Genomic DNA, 16,555 nt, shown 5'->3' on the forward strand with positions numbered 1-16,555 from the left:
GGATTTTAAACGATCATATACTTGAAGTAAAGCACAAAATACGAACTTGCAGACCTCCTCTTTCGTCACTACCCCTTACATTTAGATCGTAAAACAGTTTCATATAGTAGCTTTTTGGTAGCTAAAGAGACCTGTTTCGTTTGCCTATACGTCTCTACTTTAACGCATTTAAATATTTTAGAGAATCAACACTAAAACTAAACATAGATTTTATTTAAGTTTAAAAGCCAATGCACCAGTTATTTATGTAAAATGATAAAATTTTTTATATTGTTTTAAACATATATAAACTTCGTTTTTTATTGTCTCCAACGATTTTTTTATAAAACATTTTATGATAGAATTTAAGCAATAAATTTTTTATGGTTATTTCATACAAGGGACGTTGGAAAAACCTTCGTTGTTTTTTTTTTTTCTCATTTTCTAAAACGTCTAGACAAGAGTATTTATGAAAGCTTATTAAAGCCAGTAATGAGCTTGTCTCATAGACTAATTATCTTGGGCCGCCATACCAAATCAGGGATTGAGCAGGATAATGTGACATTTAAACACATGTGACGTAAAGGGATTCCTAGAAAACATTTTGAAATATTGATAACTCCTTTTGCTTAACAACAACCAAATGGACAGTTATAAATATTTTTTTGTAAACATCAAAATTTGTAAAACGATTGACCATTGCTCGTCACTAATAATGACGTATCGATGCCACGAATTTTAAGATTTTTATACACTATCAAATTAATCAGTAGATAAAAAAATGTTCTGAACTTAAATTTGAAATGAATTTTTTTTTAAAGTTTGAAAATAATCCAATATAATCATTCATAAATAACTAAACTAATATTAATGTAAATTACTTAAATAATGTTGTTAAGCAGAAAAGTATGTGTTCATCCACACATACGGGAACATATACGTGAAACGTTCCACACTTTCGTATTGTGGGAAAGGAGAATGAAGATAGTAAGGGATTGGGCAGGATAAGGAAGAAACCTTTTCAACGAAAAATTTATAAATAAATTGAGAAAAATATAGATAGTACGAACTGGGAATTGAACAGAGACCAGTCGGCTACGCACGAAGTAGGTACTCTTCCAGTTGAGATATCCGAGCCTATGCCATATTCTGTTTAATTTATCTGTTTCCAAAACAATAAAATAATCAAGTGTTAAAAGTCAATTTTCTGAAAAATTTATTTATTAGCTTTTAAGATGAAATAAAGTAATAACCAATTGTTTGTTGATTTCTTAGAAAACCCATTTTGCCCCAAATTTTAATTTTTTATTTTTGGAGCATATTGATTACGATTACATGGTAGAAGACTAGAAAGAGAGGTTAAAAAAATTCAAATATTAAAACTTTTTTTTGGGAGGCCTCCCATTTTACCCCAAATTTAAAGATTTTTAATTTTAAATAGACGCGGCGTATTGAGACCAAATACATGGTAAGAGGCTGGAAAAAAGTAAAATAAATAAGAACAACTTTTATTAAAGGGCCCATTTTGCCTCTCCCTCCCCTATATCAATTAGAAAATTATAATAATACAAAATATGTAGTAACAGCTGATATTAGCAAAATAGTAAGCAACTGGGAGCTATGACTGGATGCACTATTGTAATGATCATATTTCGGATTCATTATTCCGGCGAACGAAATCCTTTTAGCATTGGTATCGTTACGGTCACGAGTTCCAAGGAGTACTTCTTCGATGATGAGTTTCTTCTGAGTCGTATCTTCTGATGTACTTGGTGGAATCGTAGGCTTGGTTTCAGGTGCTTCAGTCGTATCTTCCTTTGGTGGTAACGTAGGCTTGGTTTCAAGTGCTTCAGTCGTATCTTCCTTTGGTGGTAACGTAGGCTTGGTTTCAAGTGCTTCAGTCGTATCTTCCTTTGGTGGTAACGTAGGCTTGGTTTCAGGTGCTTCAGTCGTATCTTCCTTTGGTGGTAACGTAGGCTTGGTTTCAGGTGCTTCAGTCGTATCTTTCTTTGGTGGTATCGTAGGCTTGGTTTCAGGTGCTTCAGTCGTATCTTTCTTTGGTGGAATCGTAGGCTTGGTTTCAGGTGCTTCAGTCGTATCTTTCTTTGGTGGTATCGTAGGCTTGGTTTCAGGTGCTTCAGTCGTATCTTTCTTTGGTGGAATCGTAGGCTTGGTTTCAGGTGCGTCAGTCGTATCTTTCTTTGGTGGTATCGTAGGCTTGGTTTCAGGTGCTTCAGTCGTATCTTTCTTTGGTGGTATCGTAGGCTTGGTTTCAGGTGCTTCAATCGTATCTTTAAATTTACTTGCTTGCGTTTTTACCGCAGGATCTAAACACAATTGTTTTCCGTCAGCCTGTGGCGCACTGAATAGTTTACATTTTCCTGGTGTGCCTTCACTTTTACCAGTTTTTGCATAAAGTACGCACACGCCATTATCGTCGAATACGACACACGGTTGTTCTGCAAATACCCCTGGAAAATAAATGTATTTTTTCTTAATTGGTTACGATAATTTGGCTTAGAAAATATTGAATACTTTAAACAGTGATCTATTAACTAATATTTCAATTACATTTTATCAATTATTTACAAAAGGGAATACTTATAGGGACATAATTAAAAATTGTTTTTTACTATCTCTTTCCATATTTAAATAAAATTTAAATTGAATAATAATAAGTCGCAGACTTTAAACCGTAAATTCACACCAAGCAAGCCGTACAAAGTCTTCGGGCATCATTCTCACACCTAAAACTCTTTACGGCGTAAGACATTTTTTGCTAAGTCAGATTTTATATGCTTAATAAATACATTATAAGGTAAAAGCCCCTATACCCGCTCAATTTTTATTGGAGTGAGATTAAATCACTCAATATAAATGATTAAATAAAATGAAAAACCATATTTTTTTTATAGTTATTTTTTGAAGTTTCAAGTTTTAGAATATAGTTTTAGTTTGAAGAATAATGTTGATAATTAATTATTATTAATTTTTTAAATAAATTTCTTGAGGGTATACCCATAGTCTTTCACTAAAAGTTGTCATGTACCATTACTTGATCAACACATCCTTATAGTGGCTCAAAGACAGTATCAATTAAACTATGATAAGTTTATTGATTTGGAAAAAAATTTATAGATTTTACTACTTTATTCTTTCATAATATAAAATTTGATCAATTTTAAAAACGTATTTAATAAGTTATAGTTATAACAATTCTTAAAAAATTTGATGTAACCTCAATTTAATCTAACGAATGAACGTTAAAGTAAAAAATGCCCGGCTGAGCTCGATTTTGAAAACAGTCACTTAATTTAAATTTATAATCCATTATAAAATAATTTGATACATGATATTTTAATATATTTAGATTCTCAAATAATTATTTATCAATAATAATTTTTTTAGTTGAAATTTTTTTTTTATAAAAATTATAAAAAACACATTAAACAGTTAAATTGAGCGACGAATAGTCTCTGAGCGGGTATAGAGGCTTTTACCTTATGTGATTCTTCATAGATTTTTCGATTGGATTTGTTGTTAAAATCGTAAATAAGACAGTGTATTGCACGCAGATAAATTTTTAGTAAAAATCACCCAAAAAGTCTGTTACTGTGAGGACTTGTAGTAAATATATAAATTTTTCCCATGCACATTGTAAAATATACTACTCGATAGCATGTAAATGAAGTGCGATTTCTACTAACATCATAGTCAAAATTTAGTTACTGGTTAGATGCCCATTTAAATGTCACTAAATAAATGAATTAATAACACGCAATTTTTTTCTATACACAGTAAAAAAGGTATTTCTTGGCGCAAGAAATATTTTGCATTATAAATTTTCTTAATAGAAAAAATTTCTTGGCGCAAGATTTTTTTTTCTCACCCCAAGCAAATTTCAGTTTTTAATTAGCAATGAAAAAAATTTATTGGGGCGAGTAAAAATTTTTTGCGTCAAAAAATACTTTTTTTTCTGCGTAATACCTGATTTACATACTTGTATATACTACTAATTAAAGCCTGAATTTGTAATGATGAATAAATCTTATGTAATAATCTACGGAATACTTTTACCCTGATAGAAGGATTTGTTTAGGAGTAATAAATTGATTTATTAAATTTATCTCAACTGACTTTTTTGGATTTAACAAATATTTAGTAATTATTAACAATATTTATTATAATGAAATAAGTAACTTCTTTATTATTAAGAAATATTTTTAACGCTAACAAAGTCTTATTAACATAAAAGAAATATTTGTTAGCACCAAACAAGGCTTGTTAATATTTAATAAATATTTCTTAGACGAATTTGTCGGTAGAGGGCTACACACGAGCCTGTAGTGGTGTACATGTATTAAAAGAGCTATATGTGTGTGTCGTTGCGACGTCATATTTTTTACTCCGTTCTAGCTTGCATTGTTGGTTAAACGTAACCTACAACTGAAGCTCTCATATACTTAAATAATATTTATATCAGAAGTGTTTTGTAAATTGTCATCCATATTATAAATATGAAAATATGGAAGCCTTGTTAATTATATTCAGTTCAATTTTAATCAAATATAAAACCATTAAAAACACATGTACTATCAAACGGATTTTATGTTATTTCTCAGCGTAGTTTAATATAAGAAATTTTAATTTGTTTATTCTAGTTATAGTGTTAATTACTATGAAATTGTATTTTGAAATTAAAAGAACAGAAAATTTTATACGATGGTTGTTTTAGTTATTTTTGTTTATAAATATAAATATTAATGAATGTGTGTAGCTGCATGCAAAAACATATATAGATATATATTCTTGAACTGTGTGATTTTATGAATTAAATTTTAATAAATAAGTTAATAGATAATTTCTTAAATATAAAAAAAAAATTTGTTCAAATAATAAAAAATATATTAAATATAAAATATTCATTTATTAATTATTAAAAAGTGATTCATTAAATGTTAAAAAGTGATTTATTAAATACTAATAAATCATTTTTTAAATGGAAAGAAATCGTTTATTAAATATTAACAAATCGTTTATTAGATGCTAAGAAATATTTATTAAATACAAAAAAATGATGTTTAAGAAATGATTTGTTAAATATTAATAAATATTTCTTAAATCAAGCTCCGTTAAGAAATAATTTGTTAAATATTAACAAATCTTTTTTAATACTAAGAAATCCTTCTATCAGTGTAGGTGGGTGTAAAATGTCAAGACATCAAAATTTTTTTATACTTTATCAAATAACAAATTTTTATTTCTACTTACTTTGATTAATACTAAGAATCACTAAAGTACTAAATACTACTAATAAATTTGTATCCATCAGCCTTAAAATCATTTTAAAAACTATGTATTTTATTTAATATGTTATATTCTTCCACTGCACTAGAGTAGACTACGTGGATTTTTTTATTAATGTCTTATTATATACATTGCTATGATAACCACTAAAATACCGATAACATTTCGATTCCATTAACGTTGGAATTTCTTAACATTAAGATCCATAAAATTAATTAATACCTTGACTTACTTTATCTTTTTACTACTAATTGATATTTTTTTATTACATTCGAGATCTTAGTTAGAATTGGATCATCAAAATGCTTTTAACTGTAAAAAAATGAGTCAAATGTTATATTTCTATATAAATATATATACATATATTAGTTTAAAAGTATTGAAAACTTATAGTTGTATGGGAAAAAAATTGATTGCCCCTAAAACGGTGATTCTCCGAGCACTTAGCACATAAAATATAATGTGTTATATCAATTAAATTCTATTAATTCAATTAATTAATATCATTATCTGAAAAAAATTTTTATTCTCTATAAAAATAAATTAATAACTAAATTTATTTTATTTCGAATTAAATTTATTAATTATTTATAAAATAAATAATATTTTATAGTTTCGCATTTGATGAATTTTCACATAATTCAGACTGTAAAAAATTTACAGTGAACGCAGATTAAATCCGGAGTAAATGCGGAGCGGATGACTTTTTTATTTAATCCCCTCGTAGTGAAATTTACTCCGAAGGGTAGTGATTTATTATTAAAACTCCGAATCGGAGTCAATGCGGATTTAAATAAAATCCAGATCATTCTACTCGAAAGATAAACTCTCTATTGCATCTGTATGCGAAATAAATTTTTTAACAACTCCGAGACTCTGAATGACGGAGTGAAGTCAACTGATCCCAACAAATTTATCCCATCGACATCTAATCTCATCAACAATTAATAGTCAATTAATTTTTATCAACAACTAATTAAACTTTTTATGTTGATAAAAGTGAATTTTAATAACTCATGTCACAGTAATTAATTAATTATTTTGTGACATCGTCTGTGGGATCAATTGTCTAGGATCAGTTGTCATGAAACCTCAAGTGTCGAAGTGAACTTGGATTTAAATAAAATCCATAATAACTCTGAATTCACTCCCGATTTTTTACGGTATAAAAGATATTTTCGATCTATAATTGTTGTTATTTAAAAATAAAAAATCTTAATCGCAAGAAATGAGTACTTGTTAAAATATTACATTATTATTGTTATTTTTATCAATATTTTTTTTTTTTTCTTAAATAAATAATGTTCAAATGAAATTTACATTAATAATAAATTGTACGCAAATATTTTTTGTTGTTCAATAATGCAGAAAAATTCAAAAATTCTTTGGTAGACAAACTTTATAAACCTGAATAGTGTTGGAAGTATATTAACAAGTAATTATAACATTAATGTGAACGAAAAAAAAAATATATATATATGTATATATATTTTTTATAAACTTTTGTACTGAAATAATTGATTGTTTTAATTTGTAAATATGTAAATTGCATCTTAATGTTAATATTATTTATTTACAAATATTTCTACCGATGGCCTCATTTATATTTACTAAGTTAAAATTTTATACCTATATTCCGTTGACCATTGGTAATATAAGTGACAATAAAGTGATTATGATCGTAAAACTTAAAAATACATATGAAGCAATAAAATATCTTATCAAGTTATTTCTCGGTTTAAAAACTAACAATGAAAAAAAACTGACAAATAATATTTTTTCATATTAACTATATTATTTTTTGAATAAAATTTTTAATAACCTAAATCATTAAGAAAAATATATATATTTTTAATAAACATTAATTAATGTTAATTTTTTTTCTCTGATAAATAAAGGAGAGTGGGCAAAATGGGCTTATATTTATATTGAATATAAGCCTTTTTTTTAAGGGGTCCATTTTGCCTCACTAGCCCTACCTAATTTAATAATTTCATAATTTTTATTTTAATTATTTGAATTTGAATTTTTTCGTTTTTAGTAAAAATTATTTTATTGCAAACTGATTTTAGTTTTTATTAATTAAATAAGCAAAAAAAATTTATGGTATTTAATGGGCCACCATTGAATAAACTTTATTCATAATAATTTATATATATATATATATATATATTAGACTGATTCAAAAAAATCAACTATTTTTTTTTTTTTTAAATTATACAGAAAATATTGTTCGCGATGACGAAAAAAAAAAATACTGTTAAAGTTCGAGTTATTCATTAACATTAAAATTATTTGCATCATCGCAATTTTCGATTTTCCATTTAAATATCATGGGAAAATATTTTTTAGAAGTTTGGTATTTTATCACTCATCAGGGAAACAGTAGGTCAGAAAAACCAATAGATATTTTTTTTTAAATTGAACGCTCTACAAAAAAGGTCTGTTATTATTTTTCGATAAATTTAATTTTTAAAAAGTTATTCGAAGTCAAAATTTAATACATAGTAAATTTTAATATTATTTGACTTTTCCGGAGAAACTATTAGACTTATCTTGAAATGTTATGAGACATTTTTTGTAGATTATTTCATTTCCTACAACTTATTCTATACAAAGCTTTCTAAATTCCTGAAAGCTCTTTAGTTATATGCATTTAAACGTCGAATTGTTCTAAGAAATCGTATTCTGGCCGATATTAATCATTTACTTGTAAATACAAATAACTAAAGAATTTTCGAAAATTTCGGAAACTTTATGAAAGATAATTTGTCGGAAATGAAATGATCTACAAAAAATGTCTTATAACATTTTAGAGACCTTTTTATACAGCGTTCAATTTTCAACAAAAACGTATCAATTTTTCCGATACACTGATATGCTTATCAGTAATAAGATTCCACTTTCAAAAAAATTTTTCCTGTTATTTAAATGAGATATCGAAAATTTCGATGTCAGTTGTTAGTTTTAGTATTAACAGCTCAAAATTTCACAGTTTTTTTTTTCGTCATGAACAATATTTTCCGTATAATTTTTGCAAAAAAATAGTCGATTTTTTTTAATCAGTCTAATATATATATATATATATATATATATATATATATATATATATATATATATATATTCACAATAAAATTAAAACTTTATGAATGTTAGTAAATTAATGCATCGTTATCTACTTCACAACGCGTAAATATCAATTTCATTAAATTTATAACTGCAGCAACTTTAAGTAACCCTTCTTGAATATTTTTGTAATTTTTAAATGAGTTATCTTGCACCAATCAATCGACTTAAGGTTATTTATTTAATTATGATTTATGATATTTTAATCACCAAATTATGTTTTTTTTTAAAAACTTTTTTTTTCTCTAAGATAATTTATTACCTTAATAATTTTATTTACTTTTTTTAATATCACTCATTCCATCGCAATACTTCTTAGTACATATTTGACAGTATAAGCAAATGCAGCAAATCCTACAATAACTGCTAAATTTGTTAATGCACTATGAATAGGACTTTGTTCTCTATTTAATTGATTACGAATTAATGAGGATACTTCAGATGTTGTAGATTGATGTCTTGTTTGCATTTCTCGTTCCTTTCGGCTTTCCAATTCGCTGTTTATCTCCTAAACAAAATTTATTTATTTATTCATTAATATTCAACTAAATAAATATAATATATAAGACAGATATTATATAAGACTCTCAAATTATTTATAAAATCTTAATAATATATAATTATAATTATGAAATATTATAATTATAAATTTTATATACAGATTAATAAAAAATTTTTAATATTAAATTTCATTCAGCTCAAGATCTCGAAAACGTTATTATTAGTAAACTTTTGAGCTCAATTTTTGAAAATCCGATCGAAACCAATAACTCAAAACTTCCCTTTTTTTCAAAGATTTTCAATTTTCACAGTGAGAAATTTAAAAAAAACTTATAATAAATATAAATATTATCTGGTGTAATAAATAAAATAAAATATTTATAGTTACCGTAACTGTGTCCGGAAATAATTCACAAAACGTTTTGTCTTTTAGATTAAACTCTAAACTTTGATATGCCCATTGTTTTTTTTCCCAGTCGGATGTATTTATACTACCAAGAGTAGGACTTTTTTCAATCTATAACAACAAATTATTTGTGTCTATAAATAATTTGTATAATTTTATATGAAAAATTCATTTCTTAATAATATTATACTTTAAATCATTCGTGATTACAATTTATTGACCTGTTAAATTAAAATTTTAATACACAACAACGTTTTGGTTTTTATGATCTAAACTATTACTAGATCTGTAATATTTTTTCTATCAAAATATTTTCTCAATATTTAAATTATCAAAATTTTCTTTATAATTCGCGCCCTTGATAAATTATGAATTATTGATTCTTAGGAAGAAGGACTTCTTATAAATATTGGAATTTAGTTTCAATTTCCGTTGAACGTTTCGTCGACTTTATCGCGACTTCCTTAGTAACGACAGTAAATCAATACATAAAACAATAAAGCAGATGTAGTAAATTTTATTCTTTTATGTATTTATTTAAAGTAGTTGCCGAGGAAGTCGTAATAAAGTCACTGCAACATTCAATAGGAAGTAAAACTAAGTTTTAATGTTTAGAAGTCCTCCTTAAGAATCGTTAATTCATAATATTAATTATGATGTAATCTATTACACAATCACTAAGTTTTGAGTTTAGATTTTATGTCTTATGTGTAAACATAAAATACTATAATAAAAAAAGTATTACAAACCTGAAAAATTTTTTAAAAATCTAAGCAAAAGCGTTGTCATGTATTAAAATTTTGTCTTAATACATCAATAAGTTGTAATTATAAAACGTTTGGATTGAAATAAATTATAAATAATAATTATAGTAACACGTGTAAAAAAAATTAGCATTAAAAATAAATAAATGTTTAGATTTAAAATAAATGTACCATAAAACTTAAAAGACCCGTAAGAATAGTTGATACACTCCAAGCAGGATTCCACGTATCAGGATGAAAGTCAGATATCGATAAGCACAATCGTGTATTGACTTTAAATCTACCGTTTGGTGTTGTCATATATATACTTGGTGGTTGAAATGGAAATTCACCAGGAAATACTAATTTACCATGATAATAACCACCTTCATATGGTGTATTTTCTGGTCCTTTTACGACATAGTGCCTGAAATAAAAATTATATTAACTAGCAACACATAAAAAAAAATATTCTGAAGTAAGTCACCGTCTAATAATTTTTTGATGTGCTCTAACTTCAGGATGATAAAAAATATGGGTGTAAATGAATAAAATTAGTGGAATCAAAATTAAAAAACGCGTATTTAGATAAATTAAAGATCAGACCGCGCGTTTTTTTAAATTTCATTATTTTAACATGGTGACCACAGATTTTTGAAACTGACATTCCCAGACTTTTTGAGGTATCCCAGTCAAATAATTAAAAAAACTCCCTGACCATATGTAGTAATATTAAATCATTGGTATTACTTATTTAATTCAAAATAAAATGGTATAAGTCAGTTCAATAAATAATCAATCGTTGTCATTAAATGAAACTTTACTTAATTATGAGTCAATGATCATAGGTTTTTTTTATTTATTAAATAAATATTTTTTTATTTTTTATTTTAAATCTATGTTTTTAAATAACTTACTCTATAATAAAATATAAATTAATTTTTCATTTTCACTAAAATAAATTTCATTAATAATAACGTTTTATAGAATATTAATAAAATATTAATCAAGTACGCGAATAATAAATATAGTGAAACTTCTTAGTTCAATACTTATGTATATTTTTAATGATTTTGGATTTTTAACTTGTCAATATGCATGTTAATAGCTTCAAAAACCTGACGATTGGTTTCTACTGAGACTTTTTTTTCTAACAGCCTTTTTAATTCTGACTGCTTCATTTTTTCGCTATTGGAATCAATTTCTGCTAATTTTTTTTCAAGACGGTATTCAAATCGCATTCGCGCCGCGCCACTTTTTGAGCAATTTTGACAGAAAAAAAAATTTATCGGATTTTTTAAGTCAAAAAAAAAAAAAAGAAAGTAAAAATTTTTTCAGTATTGTAACGAAATTCCCTGACTTCCTTGATTTTCCCAGTATATTTATAATTCCCTGACATTTTCAAGTTTTCCAGAAATGTGGCCACCATGTTTAATTAATTAATTTATTTATTTAAAATTTATAAATTATCTTATGTATACTACATTAACACTCATAAAAAATAAATAATAAACAATTTTTCATTTACCATTCGAGAATATTTGAAGGAACTGGTTCTGCAACAACATAAGGTACTGGATCTTTTTTTAATCTCAAATAATCTTGTTTTAATCTAGCGGTTGCACTGTTAGTCTTTCTCGCCATTATGATTATCTATTGAAGACCTTAAAAATAAATCACAAGTCACTACATTACGATCATTTAAATTGTACAACAATATTTCATTAATCATCTCAATTGATAAATTTTATTTCACTCCGTTACTATTATTATTATTATTATTATACACAAATGTCAATGTCAACATCAATCATTGATAATTTTCCTTCTACATGACAATTAATAATTTGAATAATAATAAAAAAAAGGAAATAAGTAGGTAATAAACTTTAAATATTAATAATAATAATAAATATATGAAATAAAATAGGAATTGAGTAAATAAAAAATATTAATTATAAGTTAACAGCACGAACTAATAAATATTATTGTATTGTTAATATGAATATTTAAATATATACTTACATAAAGTATAAATAGTAATTTATTTTTAAAATATTTGTTAATATTATGATAATAATATTAAATAGTAATTAATTGGTGAAATACCATATATTTGACAGAACGTATTTGTGCGAGACACAAAACATATGACGATGAAATCGTTTTGACAAACACGTTCTGCCCTCTGTTATGTAATTATTTAGTTAATTAATTGTCGATGTATTGTAAAAATTATCTTAAATAAATATTTTTATTATTAAAAAATGATTACTGAATATGGTAATTATTTTTTTTTTTTCATTTTTTAATAAAAAGACTTTTTTTTAATTATAAAATATTTATGATACTGAAGTTAGCCGACGTCTGATAATTTTTTTTTTTAAACGATGAATTGAAACAAAAAAAATATTTTAGAAAAAAACTGAATTTGCCAGAAGGAAAAAATCATAATTATTGTGTATATTTAATATTCTTACTTCATAAATTATTTTCTTAGATTGTAAAATTAATTTTGACGAAATTAAAAAAAAATGATTTATTTTTAATTTTTAAATTTCGCGCCAAGTTGGCGCTACTGCGCGTTGCTGTGTTCGACGCTCAAACTTTGCTAAAGTGGGGGGCGTTCGATGAATCGCAAAATCGATTGCTTCCTATCAACTGGCGGTCCAATAGCATCAGTCAGTATCATCGACAACGGCAGTAGTAGTTCAGATCCTTCTTTGTTCTTTACGTTTGAATTGAAACACAGTATTACCGTGGTGTCGTGTAAAATTGTGCAGTGATTATAAAATTTATCTTTTGTTAATATTAATTGTGCAAAGTATCCGTGGTGTAGCTAAGTGTTGAGTGTTCAGTGCTAGTGTAAAGTGTTGCTGATGGCTGATGCTGATAACTTCCAAGTTCCTGAGCAAAATCATATGGCATCGTCTGGTGGGAAATAGCAGTTAAGTGACGTTTTTTTAGCAGCAATACACTTGGAGCAATTTAACTCAAATCTCCAAGTGTATTAGGACACCCTTCTGCATATTATTTCCCCACCAAGGTTTGTTCAAACACTCAAGTGTTTTTTTTTTATTTTTTGAATATTTTTCTATTATATTCTGCCGCCATTTTATTTTGACGTACGATTTTTATTTTCCTTCAATTTCTAATAATTTATTTTTCGAATATTTAAATTTACCGCGCGAGTAATAAGAATAATCAACAAATTATTAACAAAAAATGAAAAATTTCGAGCATATTTTTTGGTCAAATTAATGTGATTATTGATACATATGAACTTTAATGAAATTATTAAATTTTAATTTTTAAATTTCGCGCTAAGTTGGCGCTACTGTGCGTTGCTGTGTTCGACGCTCAAATATTTGCTAAAGTAGGGGGCGGTCGATGAATCGCAAAATCGATTGCTTCCTATCAACTGGCGGTCCAATAGCGTCAGTCAGTATCATCGACAACGGCAGTAATAGTCCATATCCTTCTTTGTTCTTTACGTTTGAATTGAAACACAGTATTACAGTGGCGTCGTGTAAAATTGTGCAGTGATTATAAAATTTATCTTTTGTTAATATTAATTGTGCAAAGTATCCGTGGTGTAGCTAAGTGTTGAGTGTTCAGTGCTAGTGTAAAGTGTTGCTGATGGCTGATGCTGATAACTTCCAAGTTCCTGAGCAAAATCATATGGCATCGTCTGGCGCATATTATTTCCCCACCAAGGTTTGTTCAAACACTCAGGTGTTTTTTTTTTTTTTTTTTTCTCAATATTTTTTTTATCATATACTGCCGCCATTTTATGCTAACATATGAATTTTAATTTGTCTCCATTTTTTAATAATTTATTTTTCAAATATTTAAATTTACCGCCCAAGTAATAATAATGATTAATAAATTAATTACTTCGAGTGCATTCGGAAATCCTGTAGCTCTAGCCAAGCGTTGCCATATAGCGAGAGCTAGAACTAGATCATTTCTTTATGCACCCTCAACATCATAAATAATTCTAGATAATTTAAAAGTTTAAATCTCCGATTATTCCATTTTTTTTTCTTTACTCTTCTCTTTTCTACTCTACTCTACTCTACTCTACCAACATTTTTCTTTACACTTATTCAAAAATTGAAAATTTTTCCCGCCGCTGACAACCATATTGTAAATTTTCATTTGCCAACAACTGTTCTCCATACGGTGGCGCCGCCATTTTATTGTGCTGTTGATAAGTAGAATCAGACGTGAAAAGTCAGACAGACAGCGTGTTAGCAATCTTGTGAATCGTGTAAAATGTTACTTGTGTTTTTGTCAGTTCAATGATAAATAATGTTAGCCTGTAACATTTTTTAAATAAATGTATTTAGATCGTAGGTTATTAGTCAAAAAAATACATTTTTTTTTTTGTTCCATTTTTTTTTTCTTTTTATTTTTTTTTATTCACAACAATAACAAAAACGGTGAAAGTAAATATAAATATGAAAATGCGTAACAGACTTAGTGTTCTTGTGTAAAAAAAAAAAAGTCAACCGGCTCCGGATGTTTCATCTTCAAAACAATAAAATCTCGCGTTGTAATACGAGCCTGAAGAATAATAAACAATAATTGAGATCATCAGCGACAATAGAGTCAGTACGACTGCTCCAAGGCCACATCATCAATAAGATTCATCTCATCATCTTGCTGACTCTGGACCTCGAGCATGGACGGGTGAGACTGTGTACCCGTGGAGTAATTTATCGACGACGAGTGTGGGTGTATATGTTGTCTGTGTATACATATATATACATATATATATATATACATCTATACATAAATGTATATATATGGTCCGACGTATACATGTATGTAAGAAACGAGCACATGGGTACTGAAGTACGTATGAGTGTAACGTAATGTAAAAGTAGGGGCTTGTTATTATTTTTAATTTTTAATTTTGAGAAAAATTATTATTTAATAGATAACCAGCACACTGATAATGAGAAAGAGAGAACAGAGGCTTAAATGAAGGAAGAAAAAAAATTTAACAGTTATTGACGTCTTTAATCACTTGAATTTTAAAAAAAATTTATTGTCAAGTCATCACGAAATATAATTTTATTTTTATTATTTTTCGTTGCCTAGTATCGAAACAATTAAGAAAGCAATTAATAATACAAGAGAGATAAAATAACTGAGAAAACAAATTTAATCAATAGATATTATTTAAAATTTATTGCGGACTGTTGTATTAATTGAGAGAGCGACAGTGAAGATAAAGAAAATATGTGTATTTAGCGAGTGAAAGAGATGGAAAATTCAAGTTTATCATGAGTGTGGTACTGCCCCCGGGGCGGCAATTACCCGGTATTCATAGTGAACGTTACGTATCATATTCCTCTTCTCTTTTTAAACTTTACCCGAAAAACATAATTACGTTGTCATGCGCCTCAGGCTTATAATAACGATTCAATCGGGTTGTTTTAGAATATTCAATAGCTTTTAATATATTGTTTTTTATTTTATGTTATTGTTTTATTTGAATTCGAAATTTTTATACGATATTATTCATTTACGTTCGTATAAATATTTTTCGTTTATTTAGTTAGTTATTTAAAAGCTCGAATATTATGGCGTCATCACGAGAGCTCAGAGGATGGAGAGAAACAAAGAGACTATCAGCGGGATTAGTCGGGGGAGTTTTATCAACAAATGTTACCTCTCACCCTCGGCTATATGAGATCATTAATTAAATCCACGTTAATATTATATACTACATCCATAAACTTCATTTTTTTATTTAGTTTCACTGTTTATTTTTTCTTATGGCGGAAGTAATAATAATAATGATGATAATAATTTTATTTTAATATACTTCAATCTCAAGTCTCTATTTATACAGAAATAATATTAAAAAATTCACAACGTTTCTGTAGTAATTGCATTTTCAAGTGGATCTCTTTGAACGATACTCATTTATTTATATTCCGTATCTTGGATTATGTCATTTTTTATTATTATTGTTATTATTGTTATCATTATTACTATGATTATTATTATTTTTCACTAATGTCAGCGTAAAATATTTTAAGCTCGGAACTCTGACAGCTATGGATACTTTTAGCTCTTAAAGTATATTTTAATAATATATATATTGTTATGATTTAATGTAGAGATGATAATGATAACGATTTTGATGAGGATGATGATGATAACGATAATGATAATATCATAGAATTGAATGTTTTACCAAAAAGCTATTGGTTGTGCATTAGCATCAAACAAGAGTTTAATTCTAAAAAGCGGCATCCTCATTTATATATATATATATATAAATTCACGTGCACATAATACTTGATCTATATAAATAGATTTACCATAGAATAACATTAGTAATTTGGTATAAAATGTATAAGTGTATATACATATGCAGAGGTATTTGTAAATGTTAAAATCGAGAAATGACAGAATCGACAATTGAGAACGACAATATGCAATAAACGTAATTAGTAGTTCAATACCCGTGACT

At 26.7% G+C, this 16,555-nt stretch overlaps 3 protein-coding genes across 4 annotated transcripts in view; 1 reads left to right on the top strand and 2 right to left on the bottom strand.

Moving 5' to 3' along the window:
* Positions 1 to 1,171: 1,171 nt before the first annotated feature.
* On the bottom strand, positions 1,172 to 5,434 carry LOC103576454 (mucin-2). The gene is made up of 2 exons (XM_053738492.1): positions 5,251 to 5,434; positions 1,172 to 2,450 (listed from the first exon to the last, which is right to left on the bottom strand). The coding sequence occupies exons 1-2, from the start codon at positions 5,321 to 5,323 to the stop codon at positions 1,537 to 1,539; spliced, it is 987 nt and encodes a 328-aa protein (XP_053594467.1). The 5' UTR covers positions 5,324 to 5,434; the 3' UTR covers positions 1,172 to 1,536.
* Positions 5,435 to 8,396: 2,962 nt separating this feature from the next.
* Positions 8,397 to 12,221, bottom strand: LOC103580161 (ubiquitin-conjugating enzyme E2 J2). Of its 2 annotated transcripts, XM_014440659.2 has the most exons (5): positions 12,088 to 12,221; positions 11,591 to 11,726; positions 10,255 to 10,489; positions 9,302 to 9,430; positions 8,398 to 8,920 (listed from the first exon to the last, which is right to left on the bottom strand). In XM_014440659.2, exons 2-5 carry the CDS (start codon positions 11,704 to 11,706, stop codon positions 8,708 to 8,710), a joined length of 693 nt encoding a protein of 230 aa, XP_014296145.1. In that variant the 5' UTR covers positions 11,707 to 11,726; positions 12,088 to 12,221; the 3' UTR covers positions 8,398 to 8,707. The 2 variants fall into 2 exon arrangements, with proteins under 2 accessions (XP_053594477.1, XP_014296145.1); XM_053738502.1 differs by lacking the exon at positions 12,088 to 12,221 and having other exon boundaries at positions 8,397 to 8,920; positions 11,591 to 11,709.
* A 2,312-nt stretch (positions 12,222 to 14,533) lies between these two features.
* Positions 14,534 to 16,555, top strand: part of LOC103580160 (polypyrimidine tract-binding protein 2) — a 151,505-nt gene continuing 149,483 nt past the window's right edge. Inside the window, exon 1 of the mRNA XM_053740405.1 lies at positions 14,534 to 14,922. The gene's annotated coding sequence lies outside the window, so the exon portion shown is untranslated. The remainder of the gene's footprint in view (positions 14,923 to 16,555) is intronic.

Source organism: Microplitis demolitor, chromosome 1 (assembly GCF_026212275.2).
Source record: "Microplitis demolitor isolate Queensland-Clemson2020A chromosome 1, iyMicDemo2.1a, whole genome shotgun sequence".
NCBI classification, from domain to species: domain Eukaryota; kingdom Metazoa; phylum Arthropoda; class Insecta; order Hymenoptera; family Braconidae; genus Microplitis; species Microplitis demolitor.

Coding starts and splice junctions, on each gene's coding strand:
- LOC103576454 (XM_053738492.1), bottom strand. CDS start 5,323: ATGATTTTAAGGCTGATGGATACAAATTTATTAGTAGTATTTAGTACT. Junction 2,451..5,250: donor GATTCTTAGTATTAATCAAA/GTAAGTAGAAAT, acceptor TTTATTTTCCAG/GGGTATTTGCAGAACAACCG.
- LOC103580161 (XM_053738502.1), bottom strand. CDS start 11,706: ATGGCGAGAAAGACTAACAGTGCAACCGCTAGATTAAAACAAGATTAT. Junction 10,490..11,590: donor CCTTCAAATATTCTCGAATG/GTAAATGAAAAA, acceptor TTTTTATTTCAG/GCACTATGTCGTAAAAGGAC. Junction 9,431..10,254: donor CGGGTCTTTTAAGTTTTATG/GTACATTTATTT, acceptor TTGTTGTTATAG/ATTGAAAAAAGTCCTACTCT.